The sequence below is a fragment of the Antechinus flavipes genome, chromosome 6, assembly GCF_016432865.1.
Source record: "Antechinus flavipes isolate AdamAnt ecotype Samford, QLD, Australia chromosome 6, AdamAnt_v2, whole genome shotgun sequence".
NCBI lineage: Eukaryota > Metazoa > Chordata > Mammalia > Dasyuromorphia > Dasyuridae > Antechinus > Antechinus flavipes.
Genome location: NC_067403.1, coordinates 16,112,668 through 16,137,679, shown reverse-complemented (window position 1 = coordinate 16,137,679; position 25,012 = coordinate 16,112,668). Strand labels below are relative to the sequence as shown.

At 41.9% G+C, this 25,012-nt stretch overlaps 3 protein-coding genes and 1 pseudogene across 6 annotated transcripts in view; all 4 read right to left on the bottom strand.

Moving 5' to 3' along the window:
• The window catches only part of LOC127540922 (sodium-dependent phosphate transport protein 2B-like), a 205,660-nt gene that overhangs the window by 99,115 nt on the left and 81,533 nt on the right, over window positions 1-25,012 (bottom strand). The gene's annotated exons all lie outside the window — the stretch shown is intronic.
• Window positions 2,256-5,156, bottom strand: LOC127540759 (sodium-dependent phosphate transport protein 2B-like). Its single transcript, XM_051965596.1, has 3 exons — window positions 4,850-5,156; window positions 4,598-4,755; window positions 2,256-2,696 (listed from the first exon to the last, which is right to left on the bottom strand). Exons 1-3 carry the CDS (start codon window positions 5,019-5,021, stop codon window positions 2,256-2,258), a joined length of 771 nt encoding a protein of 256 aa, XP_051821556.1. The 5' UTR covers window positions 5,022-5,156.
• LOC127540758 (sodium-dependent phosphate transport protein 2B-like) lies at window positions 6,032-7,618 on the bottom strand (annotated as a pseudogene).
• Window positions 7,618-21,165, bottom strand: LOC127540756 (sodium-dependent phosphate transport protein 2B-like). The gene is made up of 13 exons (XM_051965595.1): window positions 21,054-21,165; window positions 20,812-20,961; window positions 20,127-20,255; window positions 18,808-18,951; window positions 18,193-18,304; window positions 17,134-17,329; window positions 16,373-16,468; window positions 15,773-15,893; window positions 15,293-15,460; window positions 13,997-14,113; window positions 13,747-13,871; window positions 10,122-10,641; window positions 7,618-7,628 (listed from the first exon to the last, which is right to left on the bottom strand). Exons 1-13 carry the CDS (start codon window positions 21,163-21,165, stop codon window positions 7,618-7,620), a joined length of 2,001 nt encoding a protein of 666 aa, XP_051821555.1.

Genomic DNA, 25,012 nt, shown 5'->3' with positions numbered 1-25,012 from the left:
TAAGGATCTTGAAAGGTAATGGATCCCATGCTCTAGCTTTTAGATTCTTGATAAGATTCAAGGCAGGACACCTGATCTGATACTTATTTTTGCTAACTGGGGAGAGAGGTGATGGGTGGACGCATCTTGATTGAATTGTTAAGGATGAGAAATTGTGAAAGTATTAAAAGCAACTCATTCCTGAGCTTTCAAAAGTTCATGCACTTTAGGTTTAAATATCTTGGTTTCTGTCTTTCCAAAAATACATAAAAGCACAGCATGTACACAGATCACATGGATAATCCAAATGGAAAAAGGCATACACAGTGGAGATCAATGAAGTACTTGGTTTCTGTATTTATAGTGTGGTTATGGACAGGTTTAAAAGATAGTACAAAAAATGAACTGGAGAAGGAAATGGCAAACTATTCCAATATCTCTGCCAAGAAAATCCCAAATGGAATCATGGAGAGTTGGGAACAAAATGAGTGTTTTACATTGTTCACTCCACATTGGTAGTTTTCTTCAAATTTTATTAGAAAAGTTGTATATAATACTTTTTCATTTGTGGTCTGTCTTATAAGAGGTTCCATGTATGTTTATCAATTGTTTAAGAATATATACATGGTACAATATTGAGGCAGCTAGTTTTTTAAATGCTTGAATATTTTTGTATATAAAGTTGTGATTTATCTCCTCTTGACCATTAGATATATTGTGTTTGAGGTTGAATTTTAAAGTTTTCTGGCGTTTCATTTTGTGTAACAAGTTTTCATAACATACATTATTTTTGTAATCGTTGAAATATATATTTTTAGAATATGCACTATATAATTTTATCAGTAAAGATGACTGATAAAAAAGAACACATTTTTACTCTATCCTACAACACAGGTGTTACTCATATGCTTGAAAAGTTATTCCTAGAAAAGCTTATTTATTCAAAATATTTCGACTAAAAGGGGGCCTAAAAAAATCGGAGTAAGTAAAAGTCATCCATATCCAGAGAAACAACCATGGACACTGAATGTGGATTGAAGCATAGTATTTCCACATTTTTGTTTGTCTCTTTGCCTTTTCTTTTTCATGGTTTTTTTCTCTTCGATTTTTATTGTACAATGTTACAAATATAAAAATATATTTGGAAGTATTAACATGTAAACAAAAAAGAAAGAAAGAAAGAAAAAGAGTTGTCTAAGGACTTTTCCTATGAGGCAGACTCTAATAAGCAAAAAGAATGAATGGTAGTCTTCTGAATCCGATTCTTCCTGTGCAACAACAGAACTGTTTGGTTCTGCACACATAAATTGTATCTAGGATATACTGTGACATATTTAACATGTATAGGACTGCTTGCCATCTGGGGGAGGGAATGGAGGGAGGGAGGGGAAAAGTCGGAACAGAAGTGAGTGCAAGGGATAATGTTGTCAAACATTACCCAGGCATGGGCTCTGTCAATAAAAAGTTATAATTAATTAAGAAATAAATTTTTTAACTCTTATTTTTTACATTCTCAAAGTCTATTCAGCCATTCTCTTTATAATAAACTTGCTCTTTGATGTAAAAAAAAAAAGAATGAATGGTAATGAAAGCTGAATTTTTTAAAATAAAATTACTGTAAACATGAAAAAAATTTACAATATATACAGATACACTTGCTTATATTGACTATAGATTTAGATAAAGATATTTTAAAATTAAATATTTTTTCCAAAGGTGAGCAATATAAAACCAGAATCATACAGGTTATTTACTATCCAATGAAAAAGTATATAATTCACTGACTATACATCTGTGTATAAGGAAGACTTATATACAGTGGAAGATAGGATAAGACTTCATATGACCTCAAATAGGCTGACATGGGATTTGAGGTTCTTGTTCTTGTTCTTCCTCAGTCCAGGTACCCCTTTCCTACATACTCTTTGGAAATGAGAAATTGTTGGAAAAGACCAGTTAGCTGGAATTAGGTTGGAGGGAATCAGAGGGAATCAGAGGGGAAAAAAGGTATGTACTTGGTTAAATGAATGTAAAAAGTGGTCTCCCTTATAAAGAGACAAAGTGAAGACTTCTGAGCTGCCAGAATAATACAAGGATTCCCCCACCCTTCCTGGTCTTCTTAGCTTTCTTCCTATGAAATTCCATAGTTGTTCCTCCAGTTTCCTAATGTCCCTCACGGACCAAGAGGGGGATTTTACTTGCCTTTTCCTGTTCTTCATCCAATTCTGGACATTTCCTGCATCTCTGCAGCATCTGGTCAGCCTGCAACATGACCATCAGCCAACGATGCAATAGCAGCAGCAGCTGAACATCTGGGACCAGTTGGATCGGCAGCAGCTGCATGTCAGGAGGGACACCAGCCCATCCCAGGGCTTAAGAGAGTGCATCCACAAGGGCAAGAAGTCCCAGGTTTTCAGTGTGTCAGGGAGAACATGGGGGCAGCGGGCTTGGAGGACACAAATCACCAAGATCACCACCAACAGAAATAGGATGGGTGCCCCTACGCCCACCAGCACAGTCCAACCTGCCAGGGAAAGCCTAAGCACTGTCACTGGGGCTAGGAAAAAGCAGATGATCAGGTAGAAGACGGCGAACCAACGGTAGGTGGCCGTGATATGTCCCAGACCCCTGGCAAGACGTATCGGCAGGCGCATGAACGGGACTGGGTACCACAGAAGAACTCCAGACAAGTTGAAGAAGAAATGGCACAGGGCAATCTGAAATCAAAGGGAATAAATATGATGAAATCTCATGGAGACATACTGGGAGCCAATTGGGCAGAGGGAAGGGAAATCAGGAAGCAGGTGGTGGGGAGAATGGATGGGAAAGATTAGAGGCGCCACAGAAATTATCCATGAATATTGTCATTGTGGGCTCATCGATTTAGGAGCAGGAGGGAGAGCAGCAGTCAGCTGAGCCAGTCTTATTCAGTTTTGCAAGAATATGGCTGGATGTTATGGAATCTGTGACCCAGAGAGCATCGGACCCAAAGTCAGGAAGAGTTGGGGTGGAAGCCTCTCTCACCCTAACTATGCTCATCTGAAGTCATCAATGGAGCCTTCATTTCCTGGGTTACTGTGGACATCCAATGTGATCATTGTGTCAAGAGCTTTGGAACCTTTCACATGCCCTACAGGCAAGAGTCCTATTGTGGTCTTGTGCAAAGAACAAGCCATCTAAATGGGAGTCTGAAGCTACAAGCTAAGTCAACAGGAATTGATTAAGTGCCTCCTGGATGCAAAGCCCCATGCAAAGGGAAAGCTCCTGCCCACAATCAGCTTACATTCTGCTCTTCTAAACTCGTACCTTGACCTGCAGCAAAACCCTTGTCTATCTACAAAAGAAGAACCAGATGATCTCAAAGATCCTTCTAACCCTTAAATCCTATGAAAATGGGCCTTTTTGCAAAGGGCCATGCAGCAAGGACCAAAATGCAATGAAGAGCTTGAGTCCCAGCTTACAAATGAAACAAAGTTGAAAATTTAAGACACTTTTGCTGAGTTCCAAAAGAGTGATTTAAAAAACAATTTAGATAATTAACACATTGCTCCAAATTGAATTAAGTACCAGTGAGTTAAAAAGCAATGAATTTAATAAAAAAAATATTGCATTCCAGAACCAATGAGACTTTTATTGTAATTGTTTTCAAAATCAGTTTGGGAATTCATTCTTTTACAAAATGAATTCCATTGTCTTATGATGCTTTGACTCTACTCCTCCCCCTGCCTTGCCCCCCCCCACTCCTTAGTCGTCTTTCTCCTACCCAGATATCTACCTGCACACCAGCAGGTGCCACTGGCCTCCCTTGCCAGGAGAGGAGGGAGAAGGGGAGACAGCCACCTGGTGAGGCAATACACTTTTCCTAAAATCAAACCTCCAGTGCCTTCCTACTTTTTGATCCAATACCTGTTGCCTTCTTGATGCGTGAAGGATAAAACCAAAATCCTTGGTTCAGCTTTCAGGGCCCTCTAGAACCTGAACCTCCCCTGCCTTTTTAAGCATCACCTCCAGCTGCTTCTAACCATCTAGCATCTAACAATCCCATGCTCATTCATATTATCACACACTTGCCATATTCCTGGGACCTTCTTCCCCAACTTCTTCCTCTCTATGCTTTTCCTCCAGCTTTCTGTCCAAACAGATCCTCAGAATCACTCAAAGCTTCTCTGCCCCAATGAAACCAAATTTTGCCTCTCCCTTCCCTGCACACAAAGCTTGGATCTGTACCAGTCACCTAACAAGTAACAGCTGAGATTCAAACTCACATCTTCAAAGTCAGACTTATTTCCACCTTTTCTGACTCATAGATGGACAAAGGGGGGAAATTATCCATACCATTCTATGTGGGGGACAGGGGATGAGGAGGAGATGGGGGATGAAACTTCACCATCCTTGTTTTTTAATTAAGACACAAGCTGAAGATCTTTGGTCATTACTTAGGAAAGGGACAGTTCTCTAGCCCCCAGAGGTCACCATTCAGAGGCAGCTGAGACCTCGGGAGTGACTAGAGTCCCTTTGAGATACGGAGCATCTTTCAAGAAAGACACTGGGGTGCTTATTGGAAGGAAGAAGTGGTAAACTGAAGAAAGAGCAGAAGGTCCCAACTGGGCATTCTGACCTGGAGAGAATCATCCAAAGTGCTTCCAGGGCTGGCCATCACAGCTAGGATGGCTGTGGTGGTGGTGCCGATGTTGGAGCCCAGGGTCAGGGGGTATGCTATCTCCAGGCTGATCACTCCGATGCCCAAAGGGATGGGGGAAAGACACAGGTTCAGTCCTTGCTGGGAATGACTGAGCATGGCAAGACCAACTGTACAAATGGAGACATGGGATATATTAAAGGGGAAATAGGGGAGGAAGGGAAGACTCACCAACCAGAGGAGTGATGGCAGACGTGAACACAGAGCTGCTCTGCACAAGAAATGTAATCCCAGCTCCAACAAGAATGGCGAGGTAGCCCGTCAGCCAGGCAAAAGGAAAAGGAAAATCTGGGGGAAAGAAGAAAAGGCCCCATTTGTCCACTTGTCCTAACCAGCATTTCATATCTGATGCAACAGATCCCTCTAAAGGGCAATCCTGAAACAGTCCTTTTACTAAAATTTACTAAATTTACTCAATCATTCTAAAACTTCTAGCAGACACAGTTCAAAGGGTAACTAAAAAGCCATCAGCTGGAGGTTCCTGGGAAAGAGGAGGGTGTCTTGGGAGTTCCCAGCCAGCATCCCAAAAACTATGTTCATGGTCTTCTTGGAAGAAATCGGATGTTCGTAAAAAGTGCTGAGCCCAGTGCCCAGCACGCTAGAAAACTGCTTTTCTCTTTCCTCCATTGTTCCCACAGCTGGCTCCCAGATCCACCCAAAAAGCCCAGGTCTGCACCTCAATTGTGTTTCTTAATGAGGGGAGTAGAAGGGAGATTGGAAGAAGTCTTCAACCTTCATCAGTGTCTTAATTCGTGACAACCTAGTTAGGAAAAAGGTTCAATCAGGACTAATTGTTTTCTGCAGGCTAGGAGCGCTTCATTTTTCGGTTGGGTTGGGAGAGAGAAGGGAAGGATTTCTACATTTGCTCTATGTTTTCTAGGGGACAGGGGAAGGAATGTGTGCTGTGATTTCTTTGCTATGGGAACTCTTTAGATTGAAAAAAACTCCCTTTCCCAATGCAAGATGGAAGATTTTTCTCTAATTCATAAATTTAGAGATGTCCAGAGCTGTGGGGACCCTCTAAGACCGATGTGCTAATACAAATTCAGAACCAAAGAGATCACAGGAGTTCCCAGAGCAGCCACCTGTCATCATATTTCTCTTCCTCTTCATCACTTAACTCAGATATAGACCGTTCTACACAACACTAGGTCTTACAGAAAGTGGTTGTATTTCAGAGGTTTATAAAATTCTCCCAAGAAATATCTGAAGAGATAAGTTAAATACAAATAACATTTAGCCCTAGGACCTTGCTTTAGAGCAAGGGTCCCAAAAGATTTTATAAAAAGCCATTTTTGATTCCTAAAAAGGCTTAAAAGGTGAGGGTATGAGGGTTAACTGCCAGAAGATTTCCTACTCACACTTTGCAATGTTCTGTTTATAGGTTATGTTCATGAGGGTCCAGGTCATGTTCCCATTGGTCCAGCAGAAGCTGGGAGAGAAGCTGTTCTGGTGAGGGAACAGTAATGTTGCTTAATGTCTAAAAAACACAATAAAGAAAAAAACCTTGTAACTGAAAATGGTATTTTGGAAAACTGGATTTTACTGCACTGAAGACATGCCCCACTGGCCAATGAATCCCCACTTTCTCCCTCTTCTCTCCCCCACCTTCCCCACAATCCTTAGAAAAGACCTTCAGTCTTTGTGCTTGGTCCACGGACCATGTACTAAAACTCCAAAACCTCAGTTACTTCTGGAGGCCAGCTCAGCTGCCCTCAGACTGAGCACTGTTACCCTGGAATGAGGACCTGAGCATCAATTGTTTTAGCTCTGTCTTAGAGTAGCATTCTGCCCCATAGAGTCTGAGATAGAACTAAGGCAGGGTGACTAGAGCTTTGGTATATGGCACTAAATTTGTAGAAAACCAATAGCACTTGCAGTCCCTCAACATCACAGGGGGAAATCAAGGATTCTCTCTCCTCCACCTATTTCCTTTGAATAACTTTCTGATACTTACCACATATTTTAATGTTTTACACCAAGTCTTTATCAGGCTCTTTGTTTTTTTGCTGCCTTATTTCCTGTAGCAATTACATTTATGATTTTTTTATCCAGCTGGAAAAGCAACAGAAATGAGGAAAAGAGTTAGCCTGTTCCTCACCAATAATTTGTGACTGAAAAGCTAATTAGTTACTCTCCTAGGGGCTCCACTGTACAGAAGAGAAAACCCGGATGTGTGTAAAAGGGAGACACAGATTGATCTCATATCCCAAGGACCTCCTTTCTACTTCCATGGCTGATTTTGCCTCATATGCTTGACCAAGATCAGGCCAGATAGATCTTTTTGCCCTATTCTAGGGGACCCAGTTCCACCAGCTCCTTGAAGCCTTGAAGGTACTCCCATTTGATCATCATATCCCCCAGTGCCTGGTCCACAGTAGGGAATTAATAAATGCTTTTTGGTCAAAAGGCATCCCTTGAGAAAGGGCTCCACTTTGGCCAGAAGAATAGCAAAACATATGAGGAATCAAAATGGTTTTGCTGGAGACAGGCACATCACACTGATCGAAAGGGTAAAGATAACACATCGGCCAACAAAACAGGCATTGGGCCCCAAATGGCAGAAAGGGGGTATTGAAGAACACACCTGCCAATGTGGAGGGCCAAGCAAGCTCCTTAGCTCCCTCAAATAAAATGGAGTCACACCAAGGAAAGAAATGTCTAAGTAGCGCTTCAGATTGGGGGAAGAAACTTGAAACTCTGTTTCCATGGGAACCTAGTCCACTACTGGTACCATTTCAGCCTGAATTTAAAATCAGGGTGAGGCTTGATGCCCACCTGGACAATGAGTTTTGTGAAAGGATTTGTGATGACTTTCAGGAGTTCAGGGGCATTTTCCCCACTCTTGATATTAAAGGTTTTTACAATGATATTGGTGAGGTGGTAAAGGTAGCCTTTGATCACCTCCATGGGCAGTAGCACCAGCTCCTCCTTCTCCATCACCAAAAGCCTTGAGATGGAGAAAAAAAGAAAAAAGAAAGATCCCTCAGATACCCTCAACTTAGTTTAACCCATTTGCTTAAATGGTCTACTGGGGCGTGGTCACTGAGCAGGCTGGAGCTTCTTGGAGCCACAGATGAGTTAGATGAATCCGATGGACACCAAACACGGAATTTATTGTCATTCAGTTGTCCAACTCTTTACGAGCCCATTTGGGGTTTTCTTGGCAAAGACATTGGAGTAGCTTTCCATTTCCCGGTCCAGCTCATCTCACAGATTTTACTAAGACAAAAATGGTTAAATGATTCGCCCAAATGACTATTCAACTAGAAAGTGTCTGAGGCCAGAGGTCTAGCTACTGGGACACCCATCTACTGCTCCAAAGGTCAAAAACAGACCTGAAAAGAGTTCAGTATCCTCACAACAGAGGTACTTGACTTCCCTGAACACCTGTACAGATATCTATAGATCTCTCACACTATATTTATAACCTCCCACACTAGATTGTAAGTTCCTTAATGGTAACAGCCTTTGATATACTGCAAAACACATAGCAGAGATCTTTGTACATAGGAGCTGCTCAGTAATTATAATGAAGACTAAATGAATGATCGAACTAATCCCCACCTAGAAGGACAGTATATATCACTTTGAGGAAATGTGTTTCAAGAACTTCATCACAAGCATCTAAAGTAGATATAAAAAAGAGCATCAAGGGGCAACTGTGTGGCATGGTGGATAGAGCCCCAGCCCTGAAGTCAGAAGGACCTGGATTTGAAGTCAGGTTAAGTGCTCTCAAACACTTAACACTTCTTAGCTATGTGATCCAGGGCAAGTCACTTAACCCCAATTGCCTCAGGGGGAAAAAAGCATCAAATAGTAAATAATCCATGAATCTTGTAATTATTACTAGTCACAATAAGCCAATCATATGAAAAGTAAAGTAGCCAGCTATTTTATTTTGAGGCAAGATATTAGATCTTCTACCACTATTTTTCTTCTTGCACATAGGTTCTCTGTCACACATACACACAAAGCAAAAACTCATTGTAAATGGTTATCCAGAAAACATGGACTTTGTTTCTGCTTTAATACGTCTCTACAATAATTTGCAAGCTTCATTCCTTTATTGGTAGTTTTGTTCAAACTTTATTAGTAAAGTTTTTTGTAATTTTTTTATTGGTTGTCTGTCCTATAAAAGGTTCCACATGTTTATCAATTGTTTAAGAATATATACATGGTGCAATATTGAGGCAGCTATTTTTTAAATGCTTGAATATTTGTGTATATAAAGTTGTGATTTACTTTATCTCCTCTTGATCATCAGACACATTGTGTTTGAAATATAATTTTAAAGTTTTCTGGAGTTTCATTTCATGTAATAAATTTTCATAACATATATTATTTTTGGAATCCAAAAGCTTGAAGTGTATATTTAGAATATATACTATATAATTTTATCAATAAAGATGAATGATAAAAAAAAGAACACAGTTTTATTCTATACTATAACACAGGTGTTTCTCATAATCTTGAAAATTTTTCTAGAAATTTTTATTTATTCAAAATAGCTCGATTACAAGAAGGAAGCCTAAAAAAAGTGGAGTAAGTAAATGTCATCCATATCCAGAGAAACAACCATGGACACTGTATTTGGATTGAATTTTTTCATATTATTTTCACATTTTTGTTTGTTTCTTTGCCTTTTCCTTTTCATGGTTTTTTCTCTCTGTGTGATATTTTTTGTACAATGTTACAAATATAAAAATATATTTGGCAGTATTATAATGTAAACAAAAAAGAAAGAAAGAAAGAAAGAGTTGGCTAAGGACTTTTCCCATGTGACACATTCTACTAAACAAAAAGAATGATGGCAGTGATTGCTGAAAAAAATTTTTTAATAAAATTACTGTAAACATGAAAAAATTTATAATATATAATACAGGTGTTCTTGCTTATATTGACTACAGATTTAGATAAAGATATTTTATAATTAAATATTTCTTTCCAAAGGTTAACAATACAAAATCAGAATCATACAGGTTATTCAGTAAAAAACTGTACAATTCGCTGACTATACATCTGTTAAGGGAGATTTATATACAGCGGAAGATCAGGATAAGACACTGTATGAACTCAAATGGGGTGACATGGGATTTGAAGAACAGGCTACTTGTTCTTCCTCAGTCCAGGTGCCTCTTTTCTACATATTCTTTGGAAATGGGAAATTGTTGGGAGAGACCAGTTAGCTGGAATTAGATGGGAGGGAATGAGTAGGAATCAGGGAGAAGAAAGGCATGTATTTGGCATACTGAATGTAAAGAGTGGTCTCCCTTATAAAGAGGCAAATCGAAGACTTCTGAGCTGCCAGAATAATGCAAGGGTTCCCCCATCCTTCCTGGTCTTCTTAGCTTTCCTCCTGTGTCCGGATCCCTGGCTTGGAATTCCATAGTTGTTTCTGTGGTTTCCTCGTGTCTCTCATGGACCCGGAGGGGGATTTTACTTGAGTTTTCCTGATCTTCATCCATTTCTGGATATTCCTTGCATCTCCTGCAGCATCTGGTCAGCCTGCAGCATGACCAGCAGCCAGCGATGCAATAGCAGCAGCAGCTGAACATCTGGGACCAGTTGAATCGGCAGCAGCTGCATGTCAGGAGGGACACCAGCCCATCCCAGGGCTTAAGGGAGCGCATCCACAAGGGCAAGAAGTCCCAGGTTTTCAGCGTGTCAGGGAGAACTTGAGGGCAGTGAGCTTGGAGGACACAAATCACCAAGATCACCACCAACAGAAATAGGATGGGTGCCCCTATGCCCACCAGCACAGTCCAACCTGCCAGAGAAAGGCCAAGCACTGTCACTGGGGCTAGGAAAAAGCAGATGATCAGGTAGAAGATGGCGAACCAACGGTAGGTGGCCGTGATATTCCCCAGGCCCCTGGCAAGACGGATCGGCAGGCGCATGAACGGGACTGGGTACCACAGAAGAACTCCAGACAAGTTGAAGAAGAAATGGCACAGGGCAATCTGAAATCAAAAGGAGTAAACACGATGAAATCCATGGAGACATACTGGGAGCCAATAAGGGAGAGGGAAGGGAAATCAGGAGGCAGGGGGTGGGGAGAAGGGATGGGAAAGATCAGAGGCCCCACAGAAATTATCCATGACTATTGTCACTGTGGGCTCATTGATTTAGGAGCCAGGAGGGACAGCAGCAGTCAGCTGGACCAGTTTATTCAGTTTTGCAAGAATATGGCTGGATGTTATGGGGGCTGTGACCCAGAGAGTATTGGACCCGAAGCCAGGAAGACTTGAGGTGGAAGCCTCTCTCACCCTAACCATGGTCATCTGAAGTCATCAATAGAGCCTTCATTCCCTGGGTTACTGTGGACATCCAATGAGATCATAGTGTCAAGAGCTTTGGAACCTTTCATGCACCCTACAGGTAAGAGTCCTATTGTGGTCTTGTGGAAAGAACAAGTCTGAAGATCTAGCTACAATCTAAGTCAACAAGCATTGATTAAGTGCTTCTTGGATGCAAAGCACCATGTAAAGAAAAAGCTCCTGCCTCAAATCAGCTTACATTCTGCTCTTGGAAGTCCTACATACATGACTTTGACCTTCAGCAAAACCCTTGTGCTATCTACAAAAGGAGAACCAGATGAACTCAAAGACCCTTCCAACCTTTAAGACCTCTGGAAATGGGCCTTTTGCAAAGGGCCATGCAGCTAAAACCAAAATGCAAGGAAGAGCTTGAGTCCCAGCTTACAAATCAAATCAAGTTGACAATTTCAGTCACTTTTGTTGAGTTCCAAAAGAGTGATTTCAAAAACAATTTAGATAATTAAATTGAATTAATTACCAGTGAGTTAAAAAGCAATGAATTTAATAAAAAAAAAAAATATTGCATTTCAGAACCAAGGAGACTTTTCTTCTAATTGTTTTCAAAATCAGTTTTGGATTTCATTCTTTTACAAAATGAATTCCACTGTGTTATGATGTTTTGATTCTACTCTTTTGTTACCCTCCCTCTTCTTTTGTCACCTTCTCCTACCCAGACATTCCCTGGCCTGCCTGCACACCAGCAGGTGCCGCTGGCCTCCCTTGCCAGGAGAGGAGGGGAGAAGGGGAGACAGCTACCTAGTAAGGCAATATTCACCCTGGAGAATGCTAAGGGCTCCTCCATCCTGCATGTCTGGGCTGCAAAGTTCTACCTTGACCCCTTTCCCCTTGGTTTTCATGGGATCACTCCCTGAGTCCTTCTGCAGGATCTCTTGTGTTCATCCCCTCCTATCCATTCCTAATGACATCACCAGATTTTTGTTTTTTTGTGATCTGCAAAATAATGCTGCTTTTCCTCTGGTAAATACAATTTGGGTGATGGTGGGCAAGTCACTTAATCTCAAATTTTCTTATTTACAAAATGAGGGGAGGCTGGACAGGCTCGTTTCTGAAAGCTCTTCCATCTCCAGATCTCTGCATCCTCCATCAAATGCACCTCCACTGCGGTCTTACCTTTAAATTCAATACCTGTTGCCTTCCTGATGCAGGAAGGATAAAACCAAAATTCTTGGTTCAGCTTTCAGGGCCCTCTAGAACCTGATCCTCACCTGCCTTTTTAAGCATCATCTCCAGTTGCTTCTAACCATCTAGTATCTAACAATCCCATCCACATCATTCATATTATCACTACTCCACGTTCACTGGAATCTCCAAAGATGCTCATTTACTTGCCATATTCCCAGGACCTTTATTCCCCAACTTCCTCCTCTCATGTTGGGAGCCACAATCTCTATGCGGATTGGCAAAGCCCACCACTGAGATCAGATGTGCACAGCATTCATGCAGGACCAACATTTCCTTCTATGTTTCTGATTAGTGGATGACTATTTCTTATGTTATTTATGATTAGCTTGATTACAGCACTAAACATTATCTAAAAAAAATCTGGTGCCAAGGGGAATTTGGGCAAGTTAACTAGAACTGATTCCGCATGCATATTTCTGTCCTGATAAAACTAATCTCTCACTGAGACAAATGATAAAGGAGAGAACACTATGGAAAGCATTGTCACTATGGGAGAGAATCCAAAGGTCCAGGAAATAATGGTGTTTACCTCTTTAGACTCAGAAAAGATCAGTATATCTAGGAACCAAAAGATGGCTAAAGTATAACTAGAATTGCCCTAAATGCCTATGTATGGCTCCCAGTCAGGGAAACAGAGGAATCAAACCATCCATAGAATTGACAGAGGACATAAGTAAAATAACAAAATTCACTGACATTTAACCTTGTATAGCATTTACCTTTCATTATTGGCTTCGTGCAATATAATCAATAATTAACACTTAACCATAAAAAACTTACTCAAATATTAAATGTCAAATATAGTAACATATAAAGGTCAATAAGTGGGACACATGTCTGGAGACTATGTTGACCGAAAGAAAAGCATGTGATCATGATAGAGTATAAAAATAATGCCTGAAGGAGTCTGAGAGAAGTGGAAACATCACTTCCATCAGTTCCTCACTCAAATTACCCCATGACTCCTATATTCCTTTGACGCCAATCCTGTTCCTCCTACTCAGCTCCCAGGATCCCCTGCAGTGGCTGGAACCCTACACTTTCAGAATGCTTTTCCTCCAGCTTTCTGCCCAAACGGATCCTCAGAATCACTCAAAGCTTCTCTGCCTACATGAAACAAAAGGTCGCCTCTCTTCCCCTGCACACAAAGCTTGGATCTAGACCAGTCACCTAGCAAGTAACAGCTGAGATTCAAATTCAAATCTTCAAAGTCAGAATTATTTTCTCCTTTTCTGACTCATAGGTGGGCAAAGGGGGGAAGTTATCCATACCATTTTATGTAGAGGACAGGGGATGAGGAAGAGATGGGGGATGAAACTTCACTATCCCCATTTTTTTTATTAAGACACAAGCTGAAGATCTCTGGTCAGTACTTAGGAAAGGGACGGTTCTCTAGCCCCCAAGTCACCATTCGGAGGCAGCTGAGACCTCGGCAGTAACCAATGTCCCTTTGGACATCTTTCAAGAATGACACTGGGGTGCTTATTGGAAGGAAGGAGTGGTAAGCTGAGGAAAGAGCAGAAGGTCCCAACTGGGCATTCTGACCTGGAGGGAATCTTCCAAAGTGCTTCCAGGGCTGGCCAGAGCAGCCAGGATGGCTGTGGTGGTGGTGCCGATGTTAGAGCCCAGGGTCAGGGGGTACGCTCTCTCCAGGCTGATCACTCCGATGCCTAAGAAGAAGGGGAAGACAAAGGTTCAGTCCTGGCTGGGAATGACTCAGCATGGCAAGACCAACTGTACAAATGGAGACATGGGATATGTGAAAGGGGAAATGGGGGAGGAAGGGAGGACTCACCAACCAGAGGAGTGATGGCAGACGTGAACACAGAGCTGCTCTGCACAATAAAGGTCATCCCAGCTCCAACAAGAATGGCGAGGTAGCCCGTCAGCCAGGCAAAAGGAAAAGGAAAATCTGGGGGAAAGAAGAAAAGGCTCCGTTTGCCCACTTGTCCTGGCCAACATTTCATATCTGATGCAATAGATCCCTCTAAAGAACAATCCTGAAATAGTCCTTTTACTAAAAACTCCTTCTAAATCTTCTAGCAGACACAGTTCAAAAGGTAACTAAAAAGCCGTCAGCAGGAGGTACCCGGGGAAGAGGAGGATGTCTTGGGAGTTCTCAGCCAGCATCCGAAAAACTATGTTCATGCTCTTCTTGGAAAAAATCGGATGTTCGTAAAAAGTGCTGAGCCTAGTGCCTACCACACTAGAAAAATGCTTTTCTTTCCTCCATTGTTGCCACAGCTGGCACCCAGATCCACCCAAATGCCCAGGTCTGTGCCTCAATTGTGTTGATTAATAAGGGGAGTAGAAGGGAGATTAGAAGAAGTCTTCAACCTTCATCAGTGTCTTAACTCATGACAACCCAGCTTGGGAAGGGGTTCAATCAGGACTAATTGTTTTCTGCAGGCTAGGGGCTCTCAATATTTTGTTTGCATTAAGAGAGAGATGAAGGATTTCTGCATTTGCCAAACTCCAACTATGGACCAGATATTATAAGGCTACAGATTTGACAAATCTCTATTTGATCTATACCAAAAAAAAATTGTGGAGGTAGATTCTATCTTCATCCTAACAATTGAGGAAAGTGAGGTAAACTGAAGTAAATTAATTTCCCTGTGGGTTTTGAATTCATATTCCTGACTCTAAGCCGAGCATTCTAACCACTGTGTTATCTTGTATAGTCAGCCTATATCTTCTTCGCTAATAATAACTCTTCCATAATTTTATTAATTACTTTGATTATTTTTAGGATTTTAATGAGAATAACTGATTGTTTTTGCTGAGCAGAGATGGCCACGAGAGGCATTCTCTGCCCACTAGTTTCCTTTTCCTTGACATTTTTCTTCTGTGTCTGTATAAAACAGGTGGGCGATGGAGCAGTTTGGGAGTATCTTCCCTGGCCAAGTGTTTAGAACAGTGAAATATCTACAACCCTTTAGTATTTACAATGTCCTTATCAGAAACAATATATGGATGGTTTTTTTTGTTTACAAATTTTTTCTATTTTTTATCAGATCATAGAATCTTCAAGCTTAAACACAGAAAAGTGGAGGACCAGTGAAAGGCCCAGGGAGGGGAGAAATTCTACCTGTATTGATGGTCTTCTTAATCACTGCAGCAATTTGTCCCTTGAGCATAGAGTTCAGGACCTTGACAATCAGGATCAAACAGGTGCACAGCACCAGCAAGGAGAGGGCCAGAAGAATGAGCCCAATGCTCAGATCAGAGAGACTGACATCCACAAATGCGTGTTTGCCTGCGGGAACCAGAGCAGCCACCTGTCAATATCTTTCCATTCCTCTTCATCACGTAACCCAGATACAGAGCGTTCTACATGGCATTAGCTCTTACAGAAAGTGTTTGTTATTCAGAGGTTAATACATCCCCCGCCCCCCAGCCGAAAAAAGATCTCGGGAGATATTTAAATTAAATACATATAGCATGTAGTCCTGGGACCTTGCTTTAGAGCAAAGGTGCCAAACAGATTTTATAAAAGCCATTTTTGATTCCTAAAAAGGCTTATAAGATGAGGGTATGAGGGTTAACTGCCAGAAGATTTCCTACTCACACTTTGCAATGTTCTGTTTATAGGTTGTGTTCATGAGGGTCCAGGTCGTGTTCCCATTGGTCCAGCAGAAGCTGGGAGAGGTACAATTTTCTGGTGAGGGAACGGTGACGTTGCTTAACGTCTAAAAGACACAATAAAGGAAAAAAAAAAACCTTGTTACTGAAAATGGTATTTTGAGAAATTGGATTTTACTGCACTGAAGACATGCCCCACTGGCCAATGAATCCCCACTTTCTCCCTCTTCTCTTCCCCACCTTCCCCACAATCCTTAGAAAAAACCTTCAGTTTTTGTGCTTGGTCCATGGACCATGTACTAAAACTCAGAATAGGGGCTACTTCTGGAGGCCAGTTGAGCTGCCTCAGACTGAGCGCTGTTAGCCTGAAATGGGGACCTGAGCATCAATTGTTTTAGCTCTGTCTTAGAGTAGCATTCTGCCTCAGAGAGTCTGAGGTAGAACTAATCCAGGGTGACTAGAGCTTTGGCATACGGTGCTAAATTTATAGAAAAGCAATAGCATTTGCAGTCCTTCAGCATCACAAGGGAAACTAAGGATTCTCACTCCTCCACCTATTGCCTTTGAATAATTTTCTGATACTTACCACATATTTTAATGTTTTGCACCAAGTCTTTATCAAGCTCCTGTTTTGGGCTACTTCATTTCCTGTAGCAATTTCATTTATGATTTTTTTATCCAGCTGGAAAAGCAACAGAAATGAGGAAAAGAGTTAGCCTGTTCCTCACCAATAATTTGTGACTGAAAAGCTAATTACTCTCCTAGGGGCTCCTGTATATAGAAGAGAAAACCAGGATGTGTGTAAAAGGGAGACACAGATCGGTCTCGTTTCCCCGAGGACCTCACTTCCACTTGCACAGGTGACTTTGCCTCATCTTAGCTTGACCAGCATCAGGCCAGATAGACCCTTTTCCCCTATTCTAGGGGACCCAGTTCTACCAGCTCCTTGAAGCCTTGAAGGGGCTTCCATTTGGTCATCATATCTCCCAGTGCCTGTTCCTTGGTAGGGGATTAATAAATGCTTTTTGGTCAGGAGGCCTCCCTTGGGGAAAAGCTCCACTTTGGCCAGAAGAATAGCAAAAGATAACACATCGGCCAACAAAACAGTCATCAGGCCCCAATGCCAGGGCATGCTGAAGAACACATCTGCCAACATGGAGGGCCAAGCAAGCTCCTTAGCTCCTTACATTCCCTCAAATAAAATGAAGTCACAGCAAGGAAAGGAATGTCTAACTAGCACTACAGATTGGAGAAAGAGACTTTGAATTCTGCTTCCAAGGGAACCCAGTCCACCACTGGTACACTTTCAGCCTCAATTTAAAAATCGGAGGAAGTCTTGATGCCCACCTGGACAATGAGTTTCGTGAAGGGATCTGTGATGACTTTCAGGAGTTTAGGGGCATTTTCCCCACTCTTGATATTAAAGGTTTTCACGATGGCATCGGTGAGGTGGTAGAGGTAGCCTGTGATCACCTCCATGGGCAGCAGCACCAGCACTGACAACCAGTTAAAGAAATCGTGGACGGTCGCTCCAGCAAAAGCCCTAAAATAGGGAGAAAACCCAAAGCAATTAATGTGATGGTATTGTCTTCTCACTCTCATTAAGACCCTACTATGTGCACAATGAGAAAGCATGGTGTGGATATAATGAGAAAGACTTGCTTGAAAGTTAGGAAGATCTGTTTCGGGTCTCCTAGTGATAGGTCCATGAGCAAGTCACTTAATACTTTCAGTGACCCAACCCACTTGTAGAGTTGCCCAAACAGCTTCAACACTGGTGGGTTCCCATAGTGGTAATTTCCCCATCAAATGGGGGGAAGTGGAAAAAAATAGACTTTGATCTGTACTCAGAGTTTACCAGTTCATTTTCTGGCCATGGACAACATTTTTCATCATGAGTCCTCTGGAACTGTCCAAAGGGGCATTGTCTTGAATCATGGTACTGATCACACTAGCAAAGTCTTTCATGGTTAATTATCCTTATGGCATTGTTGTAACTGTACACAATGATCTCTCAGTTCTTATTTCACTTTAGATTAACTCACGAAGGACTTTCCATAGGTTTTGTTTTTGTTGTGTTTTTTTTTTCACATTGAAATTACCCACCTCCCATCCTTTCTTATGGCATAATAGTATTCCATCAAACATAGTGTCTGAGGCCAGATTTTAATTATTCTTCCTAGTCCTAGCATTGTAGTATTGCAGCAAAATGAGATCATTATCAATTTAAGATTATTTATGACTCAGCTGAATTATTTGAACTGCTCTGAGTACATAGTTATTCCACACTCTAAAAGAACCATTGGAAGAGCTAGATCAGTATCTAGAGCAAAGTAAACTTTATTAAATATAGTTACTGTAGTGATGAAAAAATATGACTAGCAAACAAGTAAAAAAGCTTCCTACCTTCGGAATTCATTTCTGTCTCCAGCCTGCATGAAGGCCACGATAGTATTGGTCACTGAAGTCCCAATATTGGCTCCCATGATAATGGGAATGGCTGCCTTTACTGTCAACACTGTCAAAGGAAAAAGGGAAATGAAAAAAAAAATTAGGGAAATTCACAGGAAAAAAGCTTCAACAAACTAAGGGATCAGCTTAATAAAAAGTTAGGAAAGCTATGAAGTCCAACCATGACCAAGAAGAGGAATCCTTTCTACAAGGTTTCCAACCAGTCAGTCATCCAAGCTTTGTCTGAAGATCTGAGTGGGGAAGAACAAGTCACTACAGCTGCAACCAGGTGCCCACAACTCTAAGTGGGGCAGGGCAACTAGAGCTTTCCCCATAGCAAGGAAGCTAGACCACTGGCAGCAATATTGGGCTGTGTGGGCATTGCTCTGATGGTAGCGGTAGCAACAGCTCCATCCCAAGATTGGAAGGATGGAAAAATCAGAGAGATGATGACCCCAGGACACATAAGGAACAATTTCACGATTCTAAAACTTGGAATGAAGTTCTCTCAAGAGATCCAGGTTGACACAGACACTGGGGCATTGGGGGAGAAGGAACCTGATGACTCACATGAAGAGGATACCAGGCTGACAACGATGGACGTAGATGTGCTGGAACTCTGGACCAGGACTGTCACAAGCACGCCAATCATCAAGCCAGCCACAGGGTTGTTCAACACTGAACCCTCATGGAAAATCTTCCCAGCCATTTTTCCTGCAAAGACAATGGAAAATTTAAAATTATGAATGGCCATTGTGGGACTGCTGAGCAACAGACCAAAGGCAGAGGCCACTGTGTGGGAAGGAGGAGTAAAGAACAGTCATTGGCTGCTGAGAAAGGCAATGTGGCAGAGGACAGTGAGGACTGAATTTGTTTGACATACAAATGATCTATAAATGCTTATTCGCTTTCCCAATATGGCTCATTTAAACCATATGTATTATAAGATCTGAAGTCCTTTTTCTTTTGAAGGGGGGAGGCATGTTATGTCCTCCCAGTAAACTTCCTGAGATTTGAAATGGGTCTTGCATTTCCCTTATGCTCCCTTCCTATCCCAGAACACAGAAGTAATACAGCCTACCCATGGAATAGAGAATAAAGTCAATTGTTTAGATTGTTGGAATAATAAAACACAAATTGCACATCGACCCACTAATGACAACAATTTAGAGAACATACTAAGCCAGGTTAGAGATTACACACAAACACACACACACACACACACACACACACATGCACAAACATGCACAAACAGCACGGTTTTTTCATTCAAACAAACAAGCACCTTTTGTTTTTAGATTAAATGGGAAAATCTGTGGAGAGAATGTAGGGAAGAGTGGGATAAGGAAGCTCCAAGGCAGGCCGATTTGGACAAGAATGACCTCCTTTTTCCTCTTTGCTTTCCTGGTGCAAATTTAACTTCTCACTTTACCCATTTGAAACCACTTCTGTTTCCAACACAACATCTAACATCCACATATGCATCTAACACAGATGCTAGTCTCTGAAGCCAAAGTTTCAGACATCAATAGAGGGATACAGAGGGTCCCCCTCAACACAAAACTTTAATCTGATGACCTAAGGTTCTTATCTACCATCAGATTCCTTCACAAAAATTTTTGATCCCTAATCCCTAAACTGTCTCTCTTCCAAAGACTAGAGTGTAAATAGGGAAGAGAGAGGAGAGAAGGGAAGAAAGAATGGAGGAGTATGCATGTCTCTGGAGTGGATGAAAAGATGAAACATCTTGGCTAGGAATAGTTTAAGAAAGGGGAGATTACTTGGGTTGAGTTGGCCAGTTGATTGGCTAGACGCTGAAACAAAATCAACTCTGAAGCGACAAAACCCATCCAGAAGCTTTTGATCCCTTCTGATATTGCTTCGCATACCTCCAACCAGCTGGAAAGCGCTGCCGAGAACATCCAAAGAACATACAAAGAAGTAGAGAAATCCCAGGAGGAGGATCCCTTTTCCGAACCCTCTGAAGACAGCAATTATTTTCCCTGTGGTGTCTCTCTCTGCAAAACAAAGAGCAAGTGAATAAGCCTTTATTAAACACCTTCTATGTGCCATCCCCTGTGCTAAGGGCTATACAAATATTGCTTTATTTATTGTATGCATGTATGTATAGCTTGCTCTTGTGCAGGTGCACACACACACACACACACACACACATAGGATCTGGCATTTTCTGGAATTGTGTCTGATCTGTTTCTAGCCGGGAGAAGGCAGGCTGGGGTTTTGCTTAGGTAAAGAATCTTTTGGCCCCCAAATGTTCCCAATGACGCTAGCCAGCCCTGGAAGGTTCAGCCCTGGAAGGTTCAGCCCTTAGCTGCCGTTAGTCCTGCCCCAGCTCTTCTCTATAGCCCAACAATGGTACCTGCCTCATCTTCCTGAGTTCAAATCAAATCTCAGATGCTTACTAGTTGTATGACCCTGGGCAAATCAATTCTTGCCTCATTTCCTTATCTATAAACAGGGTCACAACAGAAGAAAAGGGCAAAGCATTCTAGTCTCTCTGAGGGGAAAACTGCAGAGAGAACTGAACAATAACAGAAGGGGAGCTGGCGTTACCTGACCACTTGATCCCCGAGTCCCTAAATTCGGGAACATTCTGCAGCTCTTGCTCTATCACTGAGTCTTCAGTCTCTGGCCCTTCCATCAACGCAATTTCACAAAAAGATGACAGACGTTCTATCTTACTTATAGGAGAACGGGCATCATCTGCCAAAGAAAGTAAAAAACCATCAGGAATAAGGTCCATTTCCCCAGGAGAGGAGTGGAAGATGGCAATGCCATGAGAGAACAGTACTTACTGCTGGGGCTTCCTTTATCTTCCTGTATTTTGTCCAGATATAGTGAATCTTCAGTGCTTTTCTTAGGATCAAAGGGGGAGTTTTCCAACTGAGATAGAGGTGGAGTTGCCATAGTCTGAATAATGAAATTTAAAACAAAATATGCATCAACTAGATTTTACATCACTATTGAACTCGGGATAATTATTCACACAACAATAGCACCAACAAAACCAAAACCAAAAAATAAGTTTTAGAACTCATTAAAAAACAACAATTAGTGAGAATGGCAGCCAGGAGGCTCAGTGGATAGAGCACTAGCCCTGAAGTCAAGACCACCTGTGTTCAAATCTGACCTCTGACACTTAACACTTCCTATTTGTGTGACCCTAGCCTCAGTCCCAATTGCCTCAGTGAGGGAAAAAATGGAGAGTCATAGAGCTGTCACTTTTCAGTAGCTATGGGGTAATGATGTGGGCCAGGAGTCAGGCCCAATGTCAAGACCTAAGAATCAAAAGCTGAAATTTAGCGATTAGTGAAATCTAATTAGTGAAAACTGATTAGTGAAAATTGATTAGTGAAAACCCCAATTGCCTCAGGGGAAAAAAAGAAAGCTAGTGATTTAAAAAAGGAGGTAGGTAAGTGACCTAGTGGATTGAATATTAAGCCTGGAGTCAGGAAGCCAACTTCCTGAATTCAAATGTAGCTCAGACACTAGCTTTGTGACTCTAGGCAAGTCACTTAATCCTGTTTGTCTCAGTTTCCTCATCAGTAAATTGAGCTAGAAAAAAGAAATAGTACCCCGCCCTGAAGTGTTTTTCCACAAGATCCACAAATGGGATGGAAAAAAAGGATCAGATATGACAGGAAACGACTGAGCTAAAATTTTTAAACCTTCCTTTGTATTCCCCAGAAATGCGAAGATACCCCCTACATCCTCGGCCTGCAGGACCTTTCCAAGAGATAGAGCTTAATAGAGAAGAAAAAAAGCAGAAAGAACGTTTGGGATAACTGTTAAAGAAAGAAAAGCTTGGTCCTACACCCCCGGTCTCCCGTAGTAATCGGTCCTATCCTTTCTGCCCGGCCAAAGGCCTGCAGGTATGGTCGAGGCTGGCTGGGGTCAGCGGAAGGAGAGCGCCAAATCCGGCCCGTTCGGGCTCAGGCCTCCCAGCCCAAGCTTACCTGCGGTCGGTGGGATCTCTGTCCACGGTGCTTAAAGCGGATCCGATGTGCGCTGGGAAGGGAGCGGGCTTCGCGCAGGGTAGGGCGGGCAGTGTGGACCGGCAACCCAGGGAAGGGGCCCACGGGCTCTCACGCTCTCGTTCTCGTTCTCGGACACCAGGGTCCCTTCTCTTTCCAATGCTTAGCCCGACCAGCGGAGTCGTGAGCCCGATCAGGCCACTGAGAGCTGTGGAGACCTCGGTGCGCTTCGTGGCCTCCCGACTCTCCACGGAGGTCCAGGAACGTTCCTTCGGAAGAAGGAAAAGCGACTCCAAGGGAGCTTCTTCTGCTGCTCTGGCCTGATCCACTTGGAGGGCCACTTTTTATAGCCCGATTCGGAAAGGAATGGGTGGGAGAGCTGGCTAATTAGGGCCCTCTGGACAAAAGCCAAGACTGTTTACCGCCTCAGGCTCGTGTTCTCACCTCGGAGAACTTCAGACCAACAATCAGCGCATTGCCAAGTGAACGTTTTCCTCCGGTTCTGATTCATTTTGCAGAAATAAATGCAAACTGGAGAGAAGCAGATCAGTAGGGTCCAGTAGATTTAAAAGTTTATTTGTAATGAGGTTCCATTGGTCTTTATGTGGATTTCAATCTATCATTTGAAAACTTTTGGCTGATTACTTGGTTCACCCTTCACTTTGGTATCTTTTTAACTCAGGGCACATCATTGAACTTCCTTGTGGCCTAGACCATTCTCTAACTATCCAAGTTGAGGAGGTGTCAACTAGCATTGGTTGGCAAGTCCTTCATCCTCAATTCCCTTTATTGATGAGTTCACAGGTCTAGTCCCCAAAATAGCTTTCCGAACAAACAAAACAAAAACAGACTAGGAAAAGAAATGCTGGACCTAGATAGCAAACTATATCAGATTGCTTGTCATTTTGGAGAAGGGGGAGGGAGAGAAATGTGTAGCACAAAATCTTATAAAAGTGAATGTCGAAAATTATTTCTACATGTCGTTGAAAAAAATAAAATACTATGGGGGAGAAGAGGGTTGGAGAGGGAATCAAGAGTTGCAACAGAAATATCTTCCTAGCTTCTAGGGGACTTCTTTTATATGTACTAATTCCCTACCCACCGACTTCCCAGCTCAGAGCTGCTGCTGGGATTGCTGGCATTATCTATGACTAACAGGCCAATTCCTCTTTTACTTCAGGCCACAAGTCTGAAAGGACCAAACTCTCATGGCCAGGAGAGGATTCCCTTCTCTTCAAGGAGTTGCAGGACCAATCTATCATCTTCCAATCCTGGAGGGAATCCCCAGTGATAAACCAGAGAGACTTCATTGGGCCAGATCTGCACCCACTGTCTTTCCAGATTGTTACTCCAGACCAGGAAATATAGACTCCAACGATCAAATGGACAGTGGTGACATTGGCTCAATTAGTGAAAAGAACCTATCCAGCAAATTGTAGATCATAGTTTGAGATTGAGGAGAGAATTTGATTGAGTCCTATTATTGTTCTATTGGAAGACTTGACTTCTAGTAATTATCTAATACTTGTCTTAACAATTCAGCAAAAATTTCAGACAGAAATTGAGGGGAAGGAAGGATGAGTATGTGAGGTGAAGTGTCAACTAACTAATCAATCAACAACCTTTCCTTTAAACACCATCCTTTTCAGATGGGAAATCATTTTTCTTCATTTATCAATCAATTATCATTCTTTTAGTACTGTATGTTAACTAAGTTAAACTAAGGAATATAGATGTGCTGTTTTTTATTCTTGTACAAAGTCTTTGAAAGCTCAGTTCAAAATGGTCTTTTACTGGAAGCTTTTCTTGAAAAGCTTCTCTCTCTCTCTCCCCTCCCTCCATCTCTATCTCTCCCAGACATGAATCTCTAACAAGGTACAAATACTATTATTAGGAAAATCTAGGTGGTGCACCATATATAATGTAGGCTTGGAGTAAGGAAGATTATCTTTCCGAGCTCAAATCTAACCTCAGACACATAATAGCTTAGGATTCTGATTTCCTCAGTTCCTTATCTATAAAATGAGCTGGAGAAGGAAATGGCAAACCATTCTAGGATCTTTACCAAGGAAACCCCAGATCGAGTTATAAAGTGTTGGGCATGACTGTACAGAAACAATATTATTGGCAGAGTAAAAGGAAATATGAACTTTGAGGTTCCCTGTGAAATGGTAGAATGAACACTGGATCTAAAGTTAGAGCACTTGATCCTAACTTTGTGACTTTGGGGAACAGTTACAGCTAACAGGTATACAGCATTTACTATGTTCCAGAAACTGATAACCACTTTACAAACATTATCTCATTGGTGGATGCTATTATTATTCTCATTTTACACACAAGGAAACTTAGACTAAGAGATTTGCCCAGATTTACATAACTAAAAAATATCTTAGGTAGGATTTGGATTCCAAGCATGATGCCTTATCCATTACACCACCTAGCTGTCAAATTAGGAGGTCACTTAATCCCTGAGTCTCAGTTTCCTAATCGGTAAAAAAGGAAGAATTTGGACTAGAGGATTTCTGATATCACTAATGGCTCTCCATCAGTTTTTTTTAAAATAAGTTTTTATTGATAGAACGCATGCCAGGGTAAATTTTTACAGCATTATCCCTTGCATTCACTTCTGTTCCGATTTTTCCCCTCCCTCCCTCCACCCCTTCCCCCAGATGGCAAGCAGTCCTTTACATGTTGAATGGGTTGCAGTATATCCTAGATACAATATATGTGTGCAGAACCGAACAGTTTTCTTGTTGCACAGGGAGAATTGAATTCAG

Excerpts from the sequence above, each read along its gene's own strand:
- LOC127540756 (XM_051965595.1), bottom strand. The coding sequence starts at position 21,165 with ATGGCAACTCCACCTCTATCTCAGTTGGAAAACTCCCCCTTTGATCCT. Across the intron at positions 20,256-20,811 it reads CTCGGGGATCAAGTGGTCAG|AGAGAGACACCACAGGGAAA; the intron begins GTAACGCCAGCT and ends TTTGTTTTGCAG. Across the intron at positions 18,305-18,807 it reads CAGCCTGGTATCCTCTTCAT|TGTTGACAGTAAAGGCAGCC; the intron begins GTGAGTCATCAG and ends TTCCTTTGACAG.
- LOC127540759 (XM_051965596.1), bottom strand. The coding sequence starts at position 5,021 with ATGAAATGCTGGTTAGGACAAGTGGACAAATGGGGCCTTTTCTTCTTT. Across the intron at positions 4,756-4,849 it reads TGCCATCACTCCTCTGGTTG|GACTGAACCTGTGTCTTTCC; the intron begins GTGAGTCTTCCC and ends ATTCCCAGCAAG. Across the intron at positions 2,697-4,597 it reads CTTTGGATGATTCTCTCCAG|ATTGCCCTGTGCCATTTCTT; the intron begins GTCAGAATGCCC and ends CTTTGATTTCAG.